The following is an 18381-nucleotide window of genomic DNA, read 5'->3' as shown; positions in this document are numbered from 1 at the left end:
TGTATGGCCACCCATTTCTCTTAAAAAACTTGCCTCCAACAGACTCTGCTCCTCTGACTGACTACTACCTTATCTTAACCTTCTCAGGGAACTTCTCAGAAAACATACAGACCAGATCCTGCCCCACCCTATAACAATTTCTATTAAACCAGGGGATCTTGTTCTCTTAAAGGATCTTCTACTCTCTCCATTGGGACTTTGGTGAACCAGCCCTCATCTGGTCATTCTCACGACACCCACTGCTCTCAAGCTCAATGGGATCCCCCAGTGGCAGCACCTCTTAAGGAATGGACACTTGGAATCCTCTAGAGAACAACATTTCACAGTGGTTCTCCTGGCCAATGCCCATCCTGATGCCTAAGTGTCTTGCTCTCCTATTCTTAAGCTTCCTCCCTTGTGTCATACCACATGTCTGCTATTGCTAATCAAAAGTTTAACCAGTTGTACCTCTAGGGATATCAACTTCTCCAAAACCGTCCAGAGGACTGCTATGAGGGCCCCCACCAGGACACAGGAGCCTGAGGATACTGCTCCATACAATGCCCCCCACCAGCCGGAAGCAGCCAGAGGATCAAACTGAGCCCCAATACCCAACCCTTTTCTTCTCCCTCTCTCTTTAAGGAAAAAAAATGGGGGAATGATAAGAACTGCCCCTTGCCACCATTCTGCAGCCTGAGCCGCAGCTGGTTTCATCCCTTGCAGAACAAAACCCACTGTGCCTTATCTCCCACCACCTCCCTTTGCCTGTCCCTAGCCCTTGCTTTCTCCCAAATGCTACTTAAGGCCAGACCCGCTGAGAGAAGCTGCTGCACCATTTTTCTCGGCCAGCCAGCCTGCTTATTAAACTTTTAGAAGTGAGATACCTCTCATGAGCCTCCTTTGTGTGCGATGTGTGGCATTTTCCTAACAGAAAGAAACACAGGCAAATATCTGAGATTGACCACTTTGAAAACACAAACTTCATTTAAACTGCCCATCCTGGGCTTATTTGACTTGAAAATCGTGACCTCTGGCTTCTGCTCTGCGTAACTGGGGGCTGGGAGTAGCTTCATTGCTATGGAGAGCTCTGGCATGACAGCAGGCTGTGGGAATCACTCCCCTAAAATGATCCCAACAAGCTGGCAAAAACCAAGCAAGTGACTTGGATACCTTAGAGGTGTCTTAGGTGTCTTAGCTAGTGATGAGCTCTGAGAAATGCCAGCAGGTTTCTTCAAAGTATTAACAGAGGGAGACAGGTTCTTTTCAGACCTTTTGGTTTTGAAGAGTGCCCTATCAGTATGAGCAAACAGGGAGTAGTTAGCTGAAATCAGGCAGGTATAGTTAGGACCAAGGGCCCCTTGGAAACTTTCATTGTAACCTGAATTGCAGACACATGGGAAAGATGGCACCATTCCCTTTAACACCCCTAGCAATCCCTCACCCCCACCCCAGAACTCCACAGTGGGTGGGAAGGACCTAACTGAGCACAGGTGAGACCTGTCTGATCAGAAGGTTGTGGGTATGGCCAACCAGAATGACCTGATTGTCATGGGACATGGGCTACTCCAGGAGTGAACAGGTTAAAAGCTCCCAGACCCAATATTTACTGGAATCCCCCATCATGTGGGAGACTTTTCCTTTCTCTTAATAAGCTTCTTGTCTACACTCTTACCCTCTGCTGTCCATGAATTACATCCATTGCACTCAGACAAAGAAACTCAGCATGAACCAGGAACTCTCTACTCCTGAGCTAGCAGAGCTCTGACCCTAGTCAGCATGGCTGGTCCCAATCTCACAAAAAGATTCCAGTTTCAATTACTTTTAAGAAAGGTTGTAGATTTATAGAAAAATAAGGAAGACAGACAAGCAAGTTTTCAGCCACCTTACCTGCAGTTGTTCCTGTTTTCAGCATCTTACATGAGTATGGTACATTTATCATAATCAATGAGCCAATAATGCTGCAGCAGAATTAACCAAACCTAGGGCCTTGTGTGGTGGTGCATGCCTGTAATCCCAGCTACTTGAAGGCAGAGGAAGGAGAATGGAGAGCTCAAGGCCAGCCTGGGTAAAGTTAGCAAAGACCCCATCTCCAATAGAAAAAATGCACAGGGAGAGGGCACATTGCCTAGCATGGGTGAAGATATGGGTTCAATCCCCCCAGACCCCCACACATTAACTCAAATCTTTATTAGATTCATATTCTCTTACTTTCCCCTAATGTCCTCCTTCTGTCCCAGGATCCACCCACACAGCAATAATTCATCAGATCTGAGCTGGGCTGGTGGTAAACAGTTTTTCACCCTTTCTTTGCTTTGGTGAGAGTTTTGAGGCATGCAGGCCAGGCATTTTATAGAACACCCTACAAGTGTGTTTGATATTTCTTCGAGTTTATGTGAAGATTCTGTGTTTTTGAGAGGTGATAAAGAGACAAAATGCCATCCTCCTCACATCATGTCCAGGGAAGTGCTGCCTCTTGACCTGGCTCTGCTGCTGCTGACCTCCTTCACCTGTCTGTGTGTTCTTGCAGGGTCTTCACTGTGAGGTTGTTTGGTCTTTGCTGCTTTCCACAAGGAACTCTTCAGAGGAACCTAGAGGGACAATAAAACAGAAAGGGGTCCAGTGGAAACCATTTGCTTATAAAGGAGGAGCACAAAGATCACGCAGGAAAAATCAAAACAACATGAAGCATCTTCCTTCCTTTAGTGAAAATATGTGCCATGTTCCTGGGAGGGTGTGCTCAACCTGGAGGGACTTCAGTGCTCCAAGAGAGGGTTGTGTGTGAGCTGCAAACTCCAATATGTACTGCGTTCACCCTAAGTTTTCATAGTGACTACATTTGCAAAAGACAAGAGAAATACTCATGGTTTGGAAGACAATGTACTTTTTGCTTCTGATTGTGACCTGGCTGTGCATTTTCCCTCCCCACATAAACAATGATGAAACTGGGAAGAGTAGGTGATATATTTGTTCTTGGACATTCATAGCAGCAGAGGTGCCCTTCTATCTTCTGCTGAGAGCTGTTCAGCATGTGCAAATGGGGAAACCCCAACTGGCAGGAAAAGAACCATGCAAAGGATAACAGGGACCCACAGCTGGAGCTCAGATTGTATCAGGAATAGACTATGTTCCCAAGAGCTGGAGAAAAACTAGCAGTTTGGGGTTACTCAGATAGCGCTCTCAGAAAGGTTTTACATAGTATTGGAGAAAAATCATACTGTATTAATTGCTGATCTGGAAAACTCAAACAAAGGATCCAACTGCTTACAAATACCTTAACTACACAGAAGAACAAGATATGTATATTTAAAGACCAGAAAGGATCTTCCAATAACGCCTAAAGAGCTACTATTTACAATGTCTGCCTCTGACTATCAAAAAAACCTGTGGAACGTGAACCTGAATGAAGAGGATTCTTGCTCCATAGAAACTGACTTTGACTAACATGAGGATGTAATGCATGAAGGGTACTAAAAATATGGAATGAATATTTTGTATCTTCACAATCAAGAGAAAAGGTGGAGCATATTGAGCAGAAGGAGACACACCCTTCTTCCTTTGTGCTTTCCCTCCCTGGCGAGCACTCAGAGACATGACCCTTGCAGCACACCACTGCAAGCTTAGCTGACATCATGTGCAGGTCACCACTGCCATGCCCCATGACTGTTACCTAGCTCTCAGGTTGTCCAGGTAACCACTAGGGCTGGGGTTCAGGGAGCCTGAGGAGGCCCTTTGTCCTTTGTCAGTGTCTCCTTGGGAGAGAAGTGGCCATAACACGGGGTTCAGACCTGGCTTCACTGAGGACACTGCCTTTAACCATCTCTCTCCTGGACAAATGTCCCTGAGCTGGGGCATGAGGCCGGCCGAGGGACATGTCAGGCAAATGGCCCTCCTCTTACTGCTTGGGCTCTGGGTGTGCCTTTCTCCAGTCCAGTGTTCTCAAGGCCGACCAAAATGGCGTTACACCTCATCGGAGGTGGTGATTCCTAGGAAGGAGACGTACCGGGGCAAGGGCCTTCAGTTGCCAGGCCGGCTTTCCTACAGCTTGCAATTTGGAGGCCAGAGTCACATCATTCATCTGCAGAAAAAAAAGCTACTGTGGCCCAGACACTTGATGCTGATGACTCAGGACGACCAAGGAGCTTTGCAGATGGATTACCCTTACTTTCCTTCAGACTGTTACTATCTCGGTCACTTGGAGGACATTTCGGAGTCCATGGTCACCGTTGACACATGCTTTGGGGGCCTGGAAGGCATCATGAAGCTGGATGATCTTGCCTATGAAATCAAACCCCTCAAGGATTCGCACAGGTTTGAGCATGTTGTCTCTCAGATAGTGGCTGATGTAGATGCAATAGGGCCTACATATAGGCAAGGACACAGGCCGCATACGGGCCCCCTCTTCCCTGAAGCGAGCTCCAGTGTGGCTCCCAGGATGTCTAGTAGGGACTATGCTTCCCACTCAGGGGCCATAAAAGGCCAGCTTCAATGCTCCCATTCAATGTTTCAGTTAAACAGCAACAATATTTCAAATTGTTGCTTCTATATGATAAAGATGTTTAGTATAGTTGACAACTTTTTGCTAAGTCTTCATTTGAGGTACTATGTTTTTAGTGTATTTGTATATAACAACAATGATCCAGCCGCTCTGAATGATTTTAGAGTGCCAGGGAGTCCAATTTACAATTATTATTCACAGCACATTTATGATGTTATTAGGCCTCATTTATCCTGTCTAATTAATAAAGATAGGCCAAGTGAACACGAGTATACCGTGGCCTCACCGGGTGCGTGCCAACCTCACAGCCTATTCTTCCTTGGTCAACAAGGCAGACATTATCTCTTGTTAGCTGTTTTAGGAGCCAATCACGTTGGGAGGAGTTTAGGTTTGGACTATGACGCTGATAATATGCATTGTGTTTGCCAAAGAAGGACCACCTGCATAATGAATAGGTATCCGGTGATAACAGACACATTCAGTAATTGTTCCATTGTCAATCTGCAACAGATAGTGGGTACCCCTGACAACCTAGCATGTCTTTTCAGTGAAGAACGGATTTATCATAATAAATCCTGGACAAAGAATATTTGTGGAAATAGTGAAATAAATGAAGGAGAGCAATGTGACTGTGGATCCTTTAAGCAGTGTTATGCCAATGAATGTTGTGAAACTGACTGTAGTTTCACAACAAAAAGCATTTGTGATAAAGAATCGTGCTGTACAAACTGCACCCACACCCCTGTTGGGACCCTCTGCAGAAATATCCGGAACATATGTGATCTTCCAGAGTATTGTAATGGGTCCTCCATCTTCTGCCCTGAAGACTTTTATCTGCAAGATGGAACCCCGTGCACTGAAGAAGGCTACTGTTACCATGGAAATTGCACTGACCGATCTGTGCAATGCAAGGAAATATTTGGTGCAAATGCTCACAGTGCTGAACAATGCTATGCAATAAATACCAATCAGTTCCGATTTGGACATTGTTCAAGAGAGGATTCAAGCCTCAGATTCACAGCTTGTTCCGAAGCAGATAAGCTGTGTGGAAGGCTGCAGTGTACCAATGTCACCCATCTTCCCCGGTTGCAGGAGCATGTTTCATTCCATCAGTCAGTGATTTCTGGGATTCAGTGTTTTGGGTTGGACGAGCACCGTTCAACACAAGTAAATGATGCTGGACGAGTGAGAACTGGTACTCCCTGCGGCTCGGGAAAGTTCTGTGATCATACTGGTTGCACAAAGAGTTTGTCGTCACTGGGTTATGACTGTGACCCTGCCAAGTGCAATTTTAGAGGAGTTTGCAACAATAAAAAGCATTGCCATTGCCATATAGGCTGGGACCCTCCAAAGTGTGCAAGAGAAGGTAAGGGAGGGAGTGAAGACAGCGGCCCCCCTCTGATGAGAGTGCGCACAGTAAAACAAAGCTTACAACCTATCATATATTTAAGAGTGGCCTTTGGTCGTATTTATGCCTTATTAGCAACACTGCTCCTTGGGGTGGCCACAAATGCAAGAACCATTAAGACTGATGAAGATGAAGATGAAGATGAAGATGAAGATGAAGATGAAGAAAACCCTGAGGCAGAGGCTTTGGGGCCTGAAAAAGTATAGAGAATACAGAAGGAACATCTGTATGTCAGAAGAGGGGGCAAAGCTCAAGCCTACAGTTACTGAGATCTGTGGGGCACAAGGGGTCCTCCCTCACATCATGGGAAAATGGGAGGCTTTGGCATCTGATGCCAGTCGTCTTGGATAGGTCCTTGACTCTCGTTCTGGAATAAATCTTTCAAACCCATGCATTGGTATCCCCTGAGTCTATGACAAGCTGTTAGGAGCTCATGTTGAGCCTGCGTCTCTGGCTGCAGGAGGAGACCTGCATCAGGTCTTGCCCAGAGGTCTCTGGTCCTGGAATTATCAGGTTATCACCAGCTTTTTACAGATTACATCCACATTTCTATAAAATAGCATCCTGGGCACTCCTCCTCTAAACCTAAAGTGAATTTAGGGCAATCGAAGTCTACTCCCAATCAAAGCTGACTGCGACATGCACTGGGGTGACAGGGATGCTTAGGGAAATGCTCAGGGAGACGCTCAGGGAGACAGGGATGTAGGTTCAAATCCCACACAGAGCACAGGTGAGCACAAATTCCTCCTTGTGGAAAACTGAGATCATGGAATTGAATGCTACATCCAGTGAAACCACAAGAGTAGGTGGAAGAGCAGACTAAGGCCTCTGGCATTGGGTGGGAGGCTCTGATTGTTAACTCCTCCCTCCCTTGCTGTGTCCACATTTCAGTGAATTGAAGGCAAATGTGAGCTGAGTATGTCAAAATGAACAACAGAAACCAGGTTTTTGGAGCAGCAGGCTGGCAGGGTGGACCTGTACACTGTTTTTACATAAATTTCAATGAAAATGAAATGTGTAAATAAATTTTATTTTGGATTAAAATTAAGGCAGTATCAATGCTTTCCTTGCAATACAGATGGCTCACAGGAAATTTAAAAGACAACCCCACAATCCTACATAGTGACACTTTCCACACCTTTCATGGAAAACCGACTCTCCTCTGTGGTGATGTGGATGTCCAGTGAATGTAGACATGGATCCCCCGTTCTCCAAGCACACTTTCATATCCTGACCTGAGCTACCTTCCAGACTTGTACCATTCACCCTTCCAGTACTTCTAAGTTCATTTTGGCACTTCTATCTGCATTTTTATTTCATAGGTGAATAAAAATGGGAAATTTAGAAGGGAGATCAAATGGTAAAATTGCACTTACTACCATGTCTTTTGGATGTGGCTAGCTTGGTTTAGGCAGCAGCCTCCCCTTCAACTCCTTGCTCATCTCTCCCTGCACCCTCTCACAAGCAGACCTCTGTGATATTTCTGTCATACAGCATCCTGAGCACTGACTTCCTCTGGAGCTGAGGGGCTCCTTGTGAGGGTCATCTCCTCCCACTCCCTGCATACACTAGAACATCCCACCATAACCCACTCCTCATCACCTTTGTCAGAGTGTTCCCCTCTCCCATAGCTCATGGGATCCACAGAGACACTGTTCAGGAGATGGGACAGAGGTATGGAGGGAGTGAGAGCAGATTAGGGATTCAGGTTAAGAAATGTTATAGTTTGTTTGAGCCCTCCAATCCACTACTGTGTAAGCTTTATATAATGTGTGTTTTATCACATGTGTATCTAATAGAGTTCAAACTGGGTGAGGTAAGCAAAACTTAGAACATAGCAGCAGCAAAACACAGGCTACCAGCTCACCCAGACAAACTACTATATCCTGTGGAAATAGCCTTTCAGAGTGTCACTACTGTAGGTGTGTTTCACAGCACCTCGTTCCCGACCAGTGCTCTTGTTCCTCACTGTGTTCCATGTGTTCTGAGATCTACGAAAACCTGATCCTATGCTTTATACTGAAGATCTAGTAATCAGTCATCCATTTCTGCCAACTATGCTGATGTTTCTCTCTCTCTCTCCACTAATTTATATGGGTCAGTTTTCCTAAAGTTATTGAGAATTCTGTTTTGATGTTCAAACTTGAACTAAGCATGTCACGAGAATTGTATTTCTGTCCTCCATAGTTGTACTTAAATGTCCTGCAAAGGTCCATGTCGCAATGTGTGGACTTCACCACACAATGGCACTACAGGAAGGTGGTGGAACTTCCAGAGGTGGACCCTGGTGGGGAGCTGTCATGTTTTAGGGGAATTGACTTGAAGAGGACAGTAGGACCCAGCCACAGTTTGTTCCTCACTTTCTGTTCAAGGTCATGTGGTGAGTGGTTTAGCTTTGCAGACAGACACTCCACCATGATGCAACACCACAGACCCGACATAGTGAGGACAACCAACCACAGACAGAAACCTCTAAATCTTAAGGACAAAGTCTTCGTCACAAATTGATTACCTAACAAGTCTGTGCTAATAAGGGGAACTGTCTAACAGTAAATTTTGTGTTACTCATTTAATTCCAAAATAGTAATCGGATTTAATAAGATGTGTCTGATCTTACATTTCCTGTTCCAGTGTAAGACTACTAACTTACCTGAGCGCCTAACTCACTCCTGGACACAAGCTTATCAGTAGCAGATGCCATAATCCTTGTGATTCATTTGTACCCTGATTGGGTAGGATGGGGACACATCAAATCTGTTTATCATCTTATGAATTTTATTAGTGCACGTGGATTCTAGCAAATCTCCATTACAAGAAAACACACTGTCAGCATTTCTATAACTCCTCATGGATTCGGATTGGTGATCCAGCCCACTTCAAAATTTAAGGAGGGCAAACATTGTGATTTGTGCTCTTTTGCTGTGAGGAGGTAGCTTGTGTAGCAGGTTTCAACTTATCAGTGACCCATGTGTCCTAGGCACCAGGCACCCTTCACCTTTATAAACAAAACAGCGGGTCAATTCATGGCAAGTCACAAGGGACGTGTGAGGTAAAATTAGAGAAGCAACAGGAAGACAGGGCTGTGAGGCTCTGGAGTGGAGAGGAAACCCCAGAGGCTGACAGGAAAGGGCACATCCTCCACGCTATCCTGATGCACAGACGAGGGAGCAGAGCTGAGGCCCAGTCTGGGATCTTGTGCAGGAGGCACCCAAGGCTGTGTCTCAGTGCTGCCTTAGCACAGTGATAGGTGGCCATGTCTGTAGGGTCCAGGTTGGTCATTGTGAGGAAGACCAGGTTATTGGAGCTGTCCTTGGAGATGGTGAGCTGACTTTTAAGGGCTGGGTTGTAGTACGTATTATCATTCCACCAAATGTTTGCCAACCACTCCAGGGCCTTCCCTGGGGGCTGACGGATCTCAGTGAGAAGCCTGAGAAGGAACAGGTCAGCCTGAGGGTCTGGGAGGGTGGCACCAGCCCAGGGCCAGACTCCTTTAAGGTGATCTGGGATGAGACACCTGTGGAGAAACACAAGAATAAGGTGAAGCAGCCTCAGGTGAGGACAGGACACTTTCAGCCCTGAAGGAGTCCTGCAGAACACTCACAGGCAGGGAAAGTCAGCAGCAGAAGCATGGAACACAGACTGTCCATGGTGGAACAGCAGTCATGACCCAGGCTCTGTGCTGGGTTTTTCAACTCAAGAGTGGATGGAGCTGTGGAGATTTGCATTCCCCTCACCTGGGTCCTGACCCTGATGGGTGGACTCAGGACTCAGATGGGGAGCAGGTCTGTGATGAGCAGTACAGGTGCCCTTAGGTAAGGGTTCTGTGTTTGCTGTCATGGGGTCATCTGCCCACTCAGGACCAGGATCCTCAGCACACACAGTGGCTTCTGAGGAGATCTGTGATTTGGGGAAAGTGAAGCTGAAGAGGCCCTTATTACAGCTCACAGTATCCTTTCCTTGGATGCTCACTGAGGAGCCATTACCCTTGTGTTTCCTCACTAGAGAATTGGAGGAGAGTCAAGGAGAGGCCATCTTCCTGACTTCAAGCAGCTGAGGGTTATGTGCCTGGGGGCCATCAGGAAGCTGTCCCTATACTGTCCTCTTTGTGACAAGCAGAGGGAGGGATACATGGTTAGCATGGTAGAGGGGCAGTGGATGGATCATTTTCATTTGCTGTGTAAAGAAGTGCATGCATATCAGAATCTGCACTTGTGTGCATATCCTACAGAAACAGAGCACAGTGACCACCCTTGTCCCTGTGCCATCATCCTGATGACACAGAGGACAGCATATCTGACTTCCCTCTGCTCCATCCATGGCAGGGGAGAGACCTGTGGCAGCTGGGTGGACTCAGGGGCACAGCTGACTGGCAGCAATGTCCTGGACACTTCCATCAGCACAGATTTTCCTCATTACTCCTTAAAACCATGTACAGCACAGACAATTCATTTTCAGTACAAGGAAACAGAGTACCTCCAGGCTGGCCATTCTGAACTCCTTGATTTGCAGAACTTACTCAATTTGAAATAAAAACATCTTCACCTGCTGACCTCTGGTCTAACCTTTTAACCTGTAGCCTGACATGCCAAAGAAATGAATACTCCTTGTCAAGTTGTGCTAGTCATAAAATAACCCACCCCTAGATTAATGTAAATTTCACCAAGTAAGTCGCTAATATGTGACTCACCCTTCAGAAGCCCACACTCTCTCCTGAGGGTGTACTTTCCTCTGTAATAAAATTCACCCCCATTTCTTATTTTGTGTCACCTTGAATATTTTCTATGCTAGTAATAAGAACCTGGGGGCATGGGGTGGAGTTCTCCCTACTTATTCTACACCACTGACAATTTCACTGTCAGAATCCCATAAAACAAGAACTATGTCAAAACATACAAATGAAATTGTATCATGTTGCCCAGCTTCTTCATAGCAAAGGGAGGGATTGCGAAGTGAACATAGCACAGATTGTGAGGAAACTATTGAAAAACCTTCTCATTAGGAGCCTGTGTCCAAATACATAAAGTACTCCAACTATTTAATCACAAGGAAACAAGTAGTATAATAAACAAATGGGCACCAGACTTAGACAGATATTTCATAAAAGAACACTTTCATATGAGTAAATCCTCAAAATTTCTAACCATCAGGGAAATGCAAATTAAAATCACAATGATGTTTCAAAATACTTTTCATCAGTATAGGAAGATGACATAATGAAATGTAGCTGTAGGGGAATGGGCAAGGGGGAGTAATAGAGGGGTTAATCTGATTAATATAGAAGATATTCACAGGTAAAACACCATGGGAAAATCTCTTAAAATGCATTATACACTTAGAAATGGAAGGACAGGAGTATAAACCAGGTCTTGTTGGGGTGAGTACTCCTGGGTGGGAGGGTGAATGGAGAGGCTAAAGGAGGGTGAATATGGTTGAGGTACTATATAGTTGTATGAAACGAGAAGAGTGAAAACATTGAAATAAGGGAGAGTGATGGTGAGGATGAACCTAACCATGTACATTGTAAGCCTATATGGAAATGTCACAGTGAAAACCCTGTTTGGCTAATTCATCTCATTAATTTCATGCAGGTATGAGAGTGTTGCTGTTTTTAATATTTGAAAGTTCATTCAGCAGGTCTTGCTGGGGAAACTGACCCTCAATACTGCCATTTTCATGTCCTTCCCTTCTACCTGTGATGGGACTTTGAAATTATTGCACTTCTCCTCTCATAAGCAGTCCAAGAAAAGGGCTTCCTGAGCTGAAATTTTGTACTGCTTTATTTAGCAACTACCAACATGAGATCCTGGGTGCCAACAATTGTTCATCCCAGTTCACTGGCCCCAGTACTTAAAGACTCATATACATGGTTATCTGTGTCCTGCCCTATCCAGGCAGGACAGCCATTTTTCTTTCAGATCGTCCATATTGCTCACAATGGTGAGTGCCCACCATCTTGAAATCACCACAAAGATGCCCACAGCCTCCTGAATAGTGAGGAGAGCTCACTAGCTTCTGGGCTGAGGATCTTTTTTGACATTACAGAGTTGAAACAGGTTTTCCTTTTGTGACAAGATGAAGGAGTTCTGGAGAGCCATGTCATCCATGATAACTGAAGATAACAATGATGAGTTGTGTATTTGAAACATTCCAAGACAGCAGATCTCAACTACAACTTAAGGCAACACCATGAATATATGTGTGCCAGTATTATCTCAATAAAGGTGGAAAAATGTGAAATGTTTTTGACCAGCAGAAATTATGAAGAAAAAAAGTCTATAAACAATCAAATCTAATAAAACTGTCTGAAGTAGCAGCCATTCATAATCTGCAGTCATTCCCTGCTGTCCCCATAACCCAGGATACACAGTGTGGCTCCACCTCCCTGGACCATGTGATCTGCACCCATTCCCTCTGCAGAGTCTATAGAAGACAGCAGAGCCTCATGCATGGTTGGTTAAGAGTTTCTTACTTGAATCGAGGACATAACTGTATCTCCACCTAGTCACAGGAATTTCTTAAGCCTGGAGGTGGCTGCATGTTGTGGTTTATTTGCTTCAGTTTGCACAAAACTCCACATGAGGGAATAATAAATATTTCATAAAATATTATGAAATAATTTTAAATCATCTTTGGTTTAAAGCCAATCTTTTGCAAAGCATAAAGCTTGCTCCTTCCTGATAATGACATAGTGAATGGAAAACAAGGAAGTGTTGATCTCTCCAGGAAGGAGGGAGAGTGCCTGGGTCACTTCCACAGCCCATCTGCACTAGGGCTGTGGAGTTTGTTGACAAGAGATTGGAGGAAATCCTTGGAGGTGCTGGACATAAGGTTATTGAAACTTATTACCTGAAAGTCCAGTGGGGCATTGACCTCTGCATAGGGCTTTGCTGGGCAGTGCAGTGGCTGAGGCTGAATGAGCAGCATGTGTCCACTCACAGTGTTCCATGGGGTAAGCGCTTGTCCACTTCACACTGCTATATACTGGGCAGTGTGGTTTTATATACATGGAGGTGGTTTTATAGGTTAGATGATATAAGTTCCTGGCTGCATTAATTTACTTTGTCATGTATGACCTCAAATCCTAGGAACAGGGGCCTGTGGTGTAGCTGCAGGAAGCATGTCCTCTTCTGGACAGCACTCATTGCCCACTTCTCAGGTCCTTCAACTCTGTAGACATTTCTGTCCTACCTGCCTGGCACTTCTATTGTTCTTGTGACTTGGCTAAAGCCTTGGGGATAAAAGAGGGTGTTATCCATGGTGATTGATGTTTTCATTTCCTAAAGAATCATGCAAGGTGAGAGGACCCTTGGGACTCTGGGTGGACATGAGAGTGCTCGGAGAGAGAGCCACCGTGGGCGTGGGCAGGCCTTTAATGTAACAGGCACTAAGAGTCAGGGTGAGGATCATTATGCAGGTGGAGCAAGGGCAGATGGAGCTCACAGAGACCTGGGCAAAATCCTCCAGCACTCACAGCAATACTGGACGTCCAAGAACAGGGCACACGGGAGCCATGGGGAGGTGACTCAGGACAGTTTGTGTGGAATATTATCACTTCAGCAGCCACTTCACAACATTCCTGCCAGACTCCCAATGTCCTCTTACATTTGCTAAAACTTCCTGCACAGAGGACAAGAGGAGAGCCCTGAACAATGGAGACTGAGAAATCCACCAGTCTTTCCCAGGGGCCTTCAGGTCTCACCACAACTTGAGCCATATCTAAATGCCAGGGACCAGCCATGAGAATGACACCACAGAGGTGACAATCTGCAGTTTCTGGGTAGAGAAGGAGAAATGGGATGAAATGGAGAAAAAAACGAATTAGATTTAAAAAGGCAGTTGGAGCCCTGAGGCTGTGGCTTAAGTGGTGGAGCTCCTGCATAGCAGGTATTACAGACTGAGTTCAATCCTCAGTAGCAGGAAAATAAAATAAAAAAGACCACTGGGTCAGCTCTAATTCTGATGTATAGTTAATAAAGAGCAGAGTGGAAGATTAGAAATGTAGGTTTTCTGGATCACTGAACTTGGACTTGTCTCCCTCTTGGTTCCACCATGAGTCCCAAACACTGTTCTAATCAGTGAATCCCTCTTGCTTTCTCCCCTTTGTTGCATGGAATCCCTCACCAGTGTCCCCACGCTTCTGCAGGATCTGATCTTATGACTCCAAGTGGCCTCTTCTTCCCCACATGTGGTGGTCTGCCTTCTGTGCATGTGAGCAGGAGATCCTTTTCCATCAAAACTTCTCTAATCAGTGATGTCACTGGGAGGTAAAGTGTCATGGATCTAAAGTTGTTCCCCGGGAAGCTGTAACATGGAGAATAAACCCCAGTCTCTGAAAACCAGCGTGAGACTCTCCTGCAGGTTGATTCTGCCATCCGCAGAGTGTGCTCAGAGCGCCCTCTGCAGGTCCTGAGAGTCCTCTGCTGGTGTTGAGCTCTCTGCTGGTGCCTAGTGCTCCCTGCTGGATCTGAGCATCTCCTGCTGCTTAAGAGTGCTCTCTGTTGACCATGAGTGCACACTGCTGGCCCTGGGTGTCACTTCTTGTCCTGGAGCACATCCTATTGTCTCCAGTGCCCCAAGGTGGTGTTCAATAACAGTGTAGTTAGATTTGTGTTAAGGACCACACTGAAGTCCCCTCAAAATTAGATCTCACAGTAATAATACATAAACTTGGATTGGGCTCTCAGCCTTCACTTGCATATGCAGTGTGTTCTTGATATTTTCTCTGGGGCTGGCCCATTGGCCCTCCTTGGGTCTGCATAATATGTGTTACTGCCAGTACTAATGTGTGTGACCCACTCCTTCCAATCCCCTGGAGCCTGTTGGATCCTTTTCCTGTCACAGATTTTGAGGGTGAATCAAGACATTGTACAAGAGACTCTCAAGGAATCCTCAGGCTTCACTAAACCTCCTCCAGATTGCACACTGGACACCTGCAAACACTGAGAATCCTGGTCAGGAAACCCTCACACACACCCACTGTTTCTCTCACTTATATCCCCTCACACACTGAGTATATATTGCTCCAGATATTACATTCTAAAATAGGAGCATGGAAAACCCAGCTCAGCACCAACTCCATGGTTTGTATCTATGTTCAGTGCTAATCACCAAATGAAAACACCTGGGAACTCAGGCTTGCAGCGCCTTTCCTGAGTCTTTAGGATTAGGGCTGGGCTGATTTTCATCAGTGGAAAGAGTCCTTATTCATGTGTAACAGAGCTTATATTATAACAAGCACCTCAGAGAAGACAGTTACCAGAGCAGACCTGTGTCCTGCAGGATTCACAGTGTTGATAATGTTTGGAGTCTGTGGTTTCTTATCATGTGGTTGCAATGTGATCAACACTGAGGGCACTTCACATGATTTCACTTTAGCATGTGTGCACGCATTATTAAATGTAGTAGGAATGTCTCCTCCATTCTCCATGTTTGAAATCACAAATGGAACCATTCACTGGTGAGTGACATGTTCTGGAGCACATGTCTCTCAGAGTTAGTCCTGCTGCTGTTCTCTTTATCATTGGGCACAATGCTTCCTGAACCAGTTCCAAGACTGAGTGAAGCTGCCTGCTGAGGCTGGAGAACCCCCTTCCTGTATTGAGAATCATGTGATGACACTGGTCCCAGTATTTGCCTCAGGAGCAACAGTGTCCTTGTTCATAACTGTGTTTCCAGGAGTCTGTGACTTTCTCCTGTCATTATCAAATGCAGCCATTCCTTCCCTGCACATTTCCAATGTCTATTATAACAGCTTTGATGACATGTGACTGACATGAAATAGTTTTCACTGTAGCCTCAGCATTTCATAAACCCTGATGTTCATGCACACCTGGGCAGCCCTCTCAAAAGGAGCACAGTGAGCTCATCCACCACTATGCACATTTCCCCATGCTCTTCTGTCCTTATTCCCTCTTGTGCTCCTTCCCCACCACGTCCCAGGCAGTTCCTAATATTCAGATTCCTGTGGTCCTCTAGGTCAAGATTCATTTTCTAGAAGTTAAGTAAGGTGGACCAGGCCTTGTGCACTTTTCTTTGACCTGTCACTGTGCATGATTAATGACACTGCATCAGACATTCACTGGATTAGTGATGGCTGATAGTTCCATGAGTTAATCAGCTGCAATTTGTTTACATGGTGAGTTGCTGATGGGTATTTTTTTCAGATTCTGACTTTACAAGTGAAGCTTCAAATGAGTTTAATGATGTGGGCATCTGAAAACACAGCTGCTCTTATTCTTATAGTGACAAACAAAGCAGGAAACACTGAAGGACGTTGCGTTATCTTCAACACATCAGAGTTTCAAAATTATAGGCACATAACTAACCGGGCATAAGCTCACACAGGGCAGAGGCAGTCAGATATTGCAAGCTAGTACAAACTTACAGGACAAAAATTCCAAGGACTACATGAGGCCATGTGTTCTAAAAGTATTATTCATAAATGCCCAGGAAATTCATATTACTGGGGTTCCAATTCCCTTCAAGCATTTTTCTCCCGGATTGGTGTCTATTTGCCAGTTCTCTCCCCAGTGGCTCTGGGTGAAGAGAAGGACAGCAACCACTACCCTATTGAGAAAAGCTTGCCTCCTCACCGCCATGACAGAAATGCACAGTTAATCCATAAGGTTAGCTCTGAGCCTTCAGAGCCAGCAACCTGGGTCTGAGGAAGAACAGAGGTCTGGAGGGACACAGTGGGAAGAACTGGAACTCTGTGCAGAGCCACCTCCACTCAGCTCCTGAGGAGTAAGGGCTTCACCTTCAATCAGGACAGCACATTTGAAAGCTGTGAGTAATTATTGCAGCTGTGGGAGTGATGGCCAAAGCACAGACCTCTCCAGGAGACAGGCAAGAGAACTGAGTACCATGTTACTTCTGGAGGAGTGGGTGGTTTCTGGGTGGCTTGAAATAATGCACCATGACCCACAGTCATGACACCTGCAAGGGATCTTGATTCAAGCAGAAGGTCCCCCTACAGTGTCCCCTTCCACCACATTAAGAATTATCAAGTGAGTATAACCCTGCAGTGCACGTGGGAGGGCAGAGTGACCTAGTTCCTTTCTGGAGAGCCCAGTGAATCCACAAAGCCATGAGATGGTACAGAAACAGGGCAGTTCCTAGCTTCTGGACTCTGGTGTGTGCATAAGAGGAGACTTCACTTTTGGTGTTCAGGGTACCAATATCTACCAATGCCACTAACTTACAGGACAAAAATTCCAAGGACTACATGAGGACTCCAAGGACTCTGACTAATTTTACAGAAGTTCCACAGTAAAATCTTATGTTGTGGCATGGTGTGGTGATCTCTAGGGTGAAATAAGAAAAAATATGCTAACATACAGTGTGTTATTAAGCATATATGGATTTGAGAAAATAAAAAACGACAAAAGGAAGACAAAAGTCATATGGACAGAGAATCAGAATGACATTCACACAGATTTTGGGAACATTAAGTTGAACAGAAAAGTAAAAGCCATTATAATTATTGTGAGAAATTCTGAAGAAAGTGTGGACTTACTGAAGGTCACCTAAGCAAGTCAGCTGAGGGGTGAAACTGAAGGAAAATGAAGTAGAAATGCCAGGGACGATCATAACAAACACAAGGAGAACTGCACACCTTTGACAGGTTCATTGTTGGATTAGGGTCAATTGTGAAAAGAAGCAGAAGCACGGGACCTGATCCCTGAGGCTACACCTGTAACACAAAGAGGCAGCTGAGAGTTTCAGAGACCACCAAGAGCTGAGGGCTGTGATTCCTGAGGCTCTGAGCTGTAACACTAAAAGGTGGAGAAGAGTTCCAGACAGAGACCCATGGCAGAGTCTGTAAGAAGCTATGAAGAGAGTGGAAGGAGTGAGGTGAGGATAGTGGGAAGCTGAGACTGTGGAGGAGGAGAGGCTGGGAAGAAGTGGAGGTGGCGTTGAGACTGTGAGGGTTGCAAGCCTGGTCACTAGAGGAGCTCACGGGAGCCTCTGAGGGCTCAAGAGCTGAAGGAACCAGCACAAAAAGCTCAGGAGCTGTAACTTAAGGCCCTGAGATCCTGGTGCTGTAAGCCCAGGGAAATAGGGAAGTCTCACATCCTTTGCAGGTCCACCTGATAGCTCTTGGCACTTGGACTCCAGGAAGGACAGCAACCAGGAGTCCTGCGTTTTGGTGCTCAGGGTGACTATGATCTCCCTTCCTTTTCTCCAGTGTGTATAGTGATTGGCTGTGCTTATGAGATGGACACTTTCCACATTGATCACAAAGTAGCGTAGGCTCAGCAACCCCCACTAAGTCCCCCACCTCTGCTGCCTCTATGCAGCATGTGAAGTGCGTGAAGCAGGGTCACTGTCTGAGAGAAATGTTTGGGGACCCAATTTGCATGTTTCTGCCACTTTCTTCTTCCTGCAGAGGCAAGTCATCCTCAGAATACAAAGACTGCCTCACAATAGTGGAGCCACAATGATGCAGCTCACCTGGACACTGACCCCAGAGCTCATGGCACAGTAGTGTGTCCCATCT

At 45.6% G+C, this 18381-nt stretch overlaps 1 protein-coding gene across 1 annotated transcript; it reads left to right on the top strand.

Annotated features, from left to right (window-relative positions):
• The first annotated feature begins 3701 nt into the window (after positions 1-3701).
• On the top strand, positions 3702-6276 carry LOC109702775 (disintegrin and metalloproteinase domain-containing protein 21-like). The gene has a single exon (XM_020188043.2). It carries the CDS (start codon positions 3812-3814, stop codon positions 6086-6088), a length of 2277 nt encoding a protein of 758 aa, XP_020043632.2. The 5' UTR covers positions 3702-3811; the 3' UTR covers positions 6089-6276.
• Positions 6277-18381: the final 12105 nt, after the last annotated feature.

The sequence above is a fragment of the Castor canadensis genome, chromosome 3 (assembly GCF_047511655.1).
Source record: "Castor canadensis chromosome 3, mCasCan1.hap1v2, whole genome shotgun sequence".
Taxonomy (NCBI): domain Eukaryota; kingdom Metazoa; phylum Chordata; class Mammalia; order Rodentia; family Castoridae; genus Castor; species Castor canadensis.
This window is presented reverse-complemented; position numbering and strand designations above follow the sequence as displayed.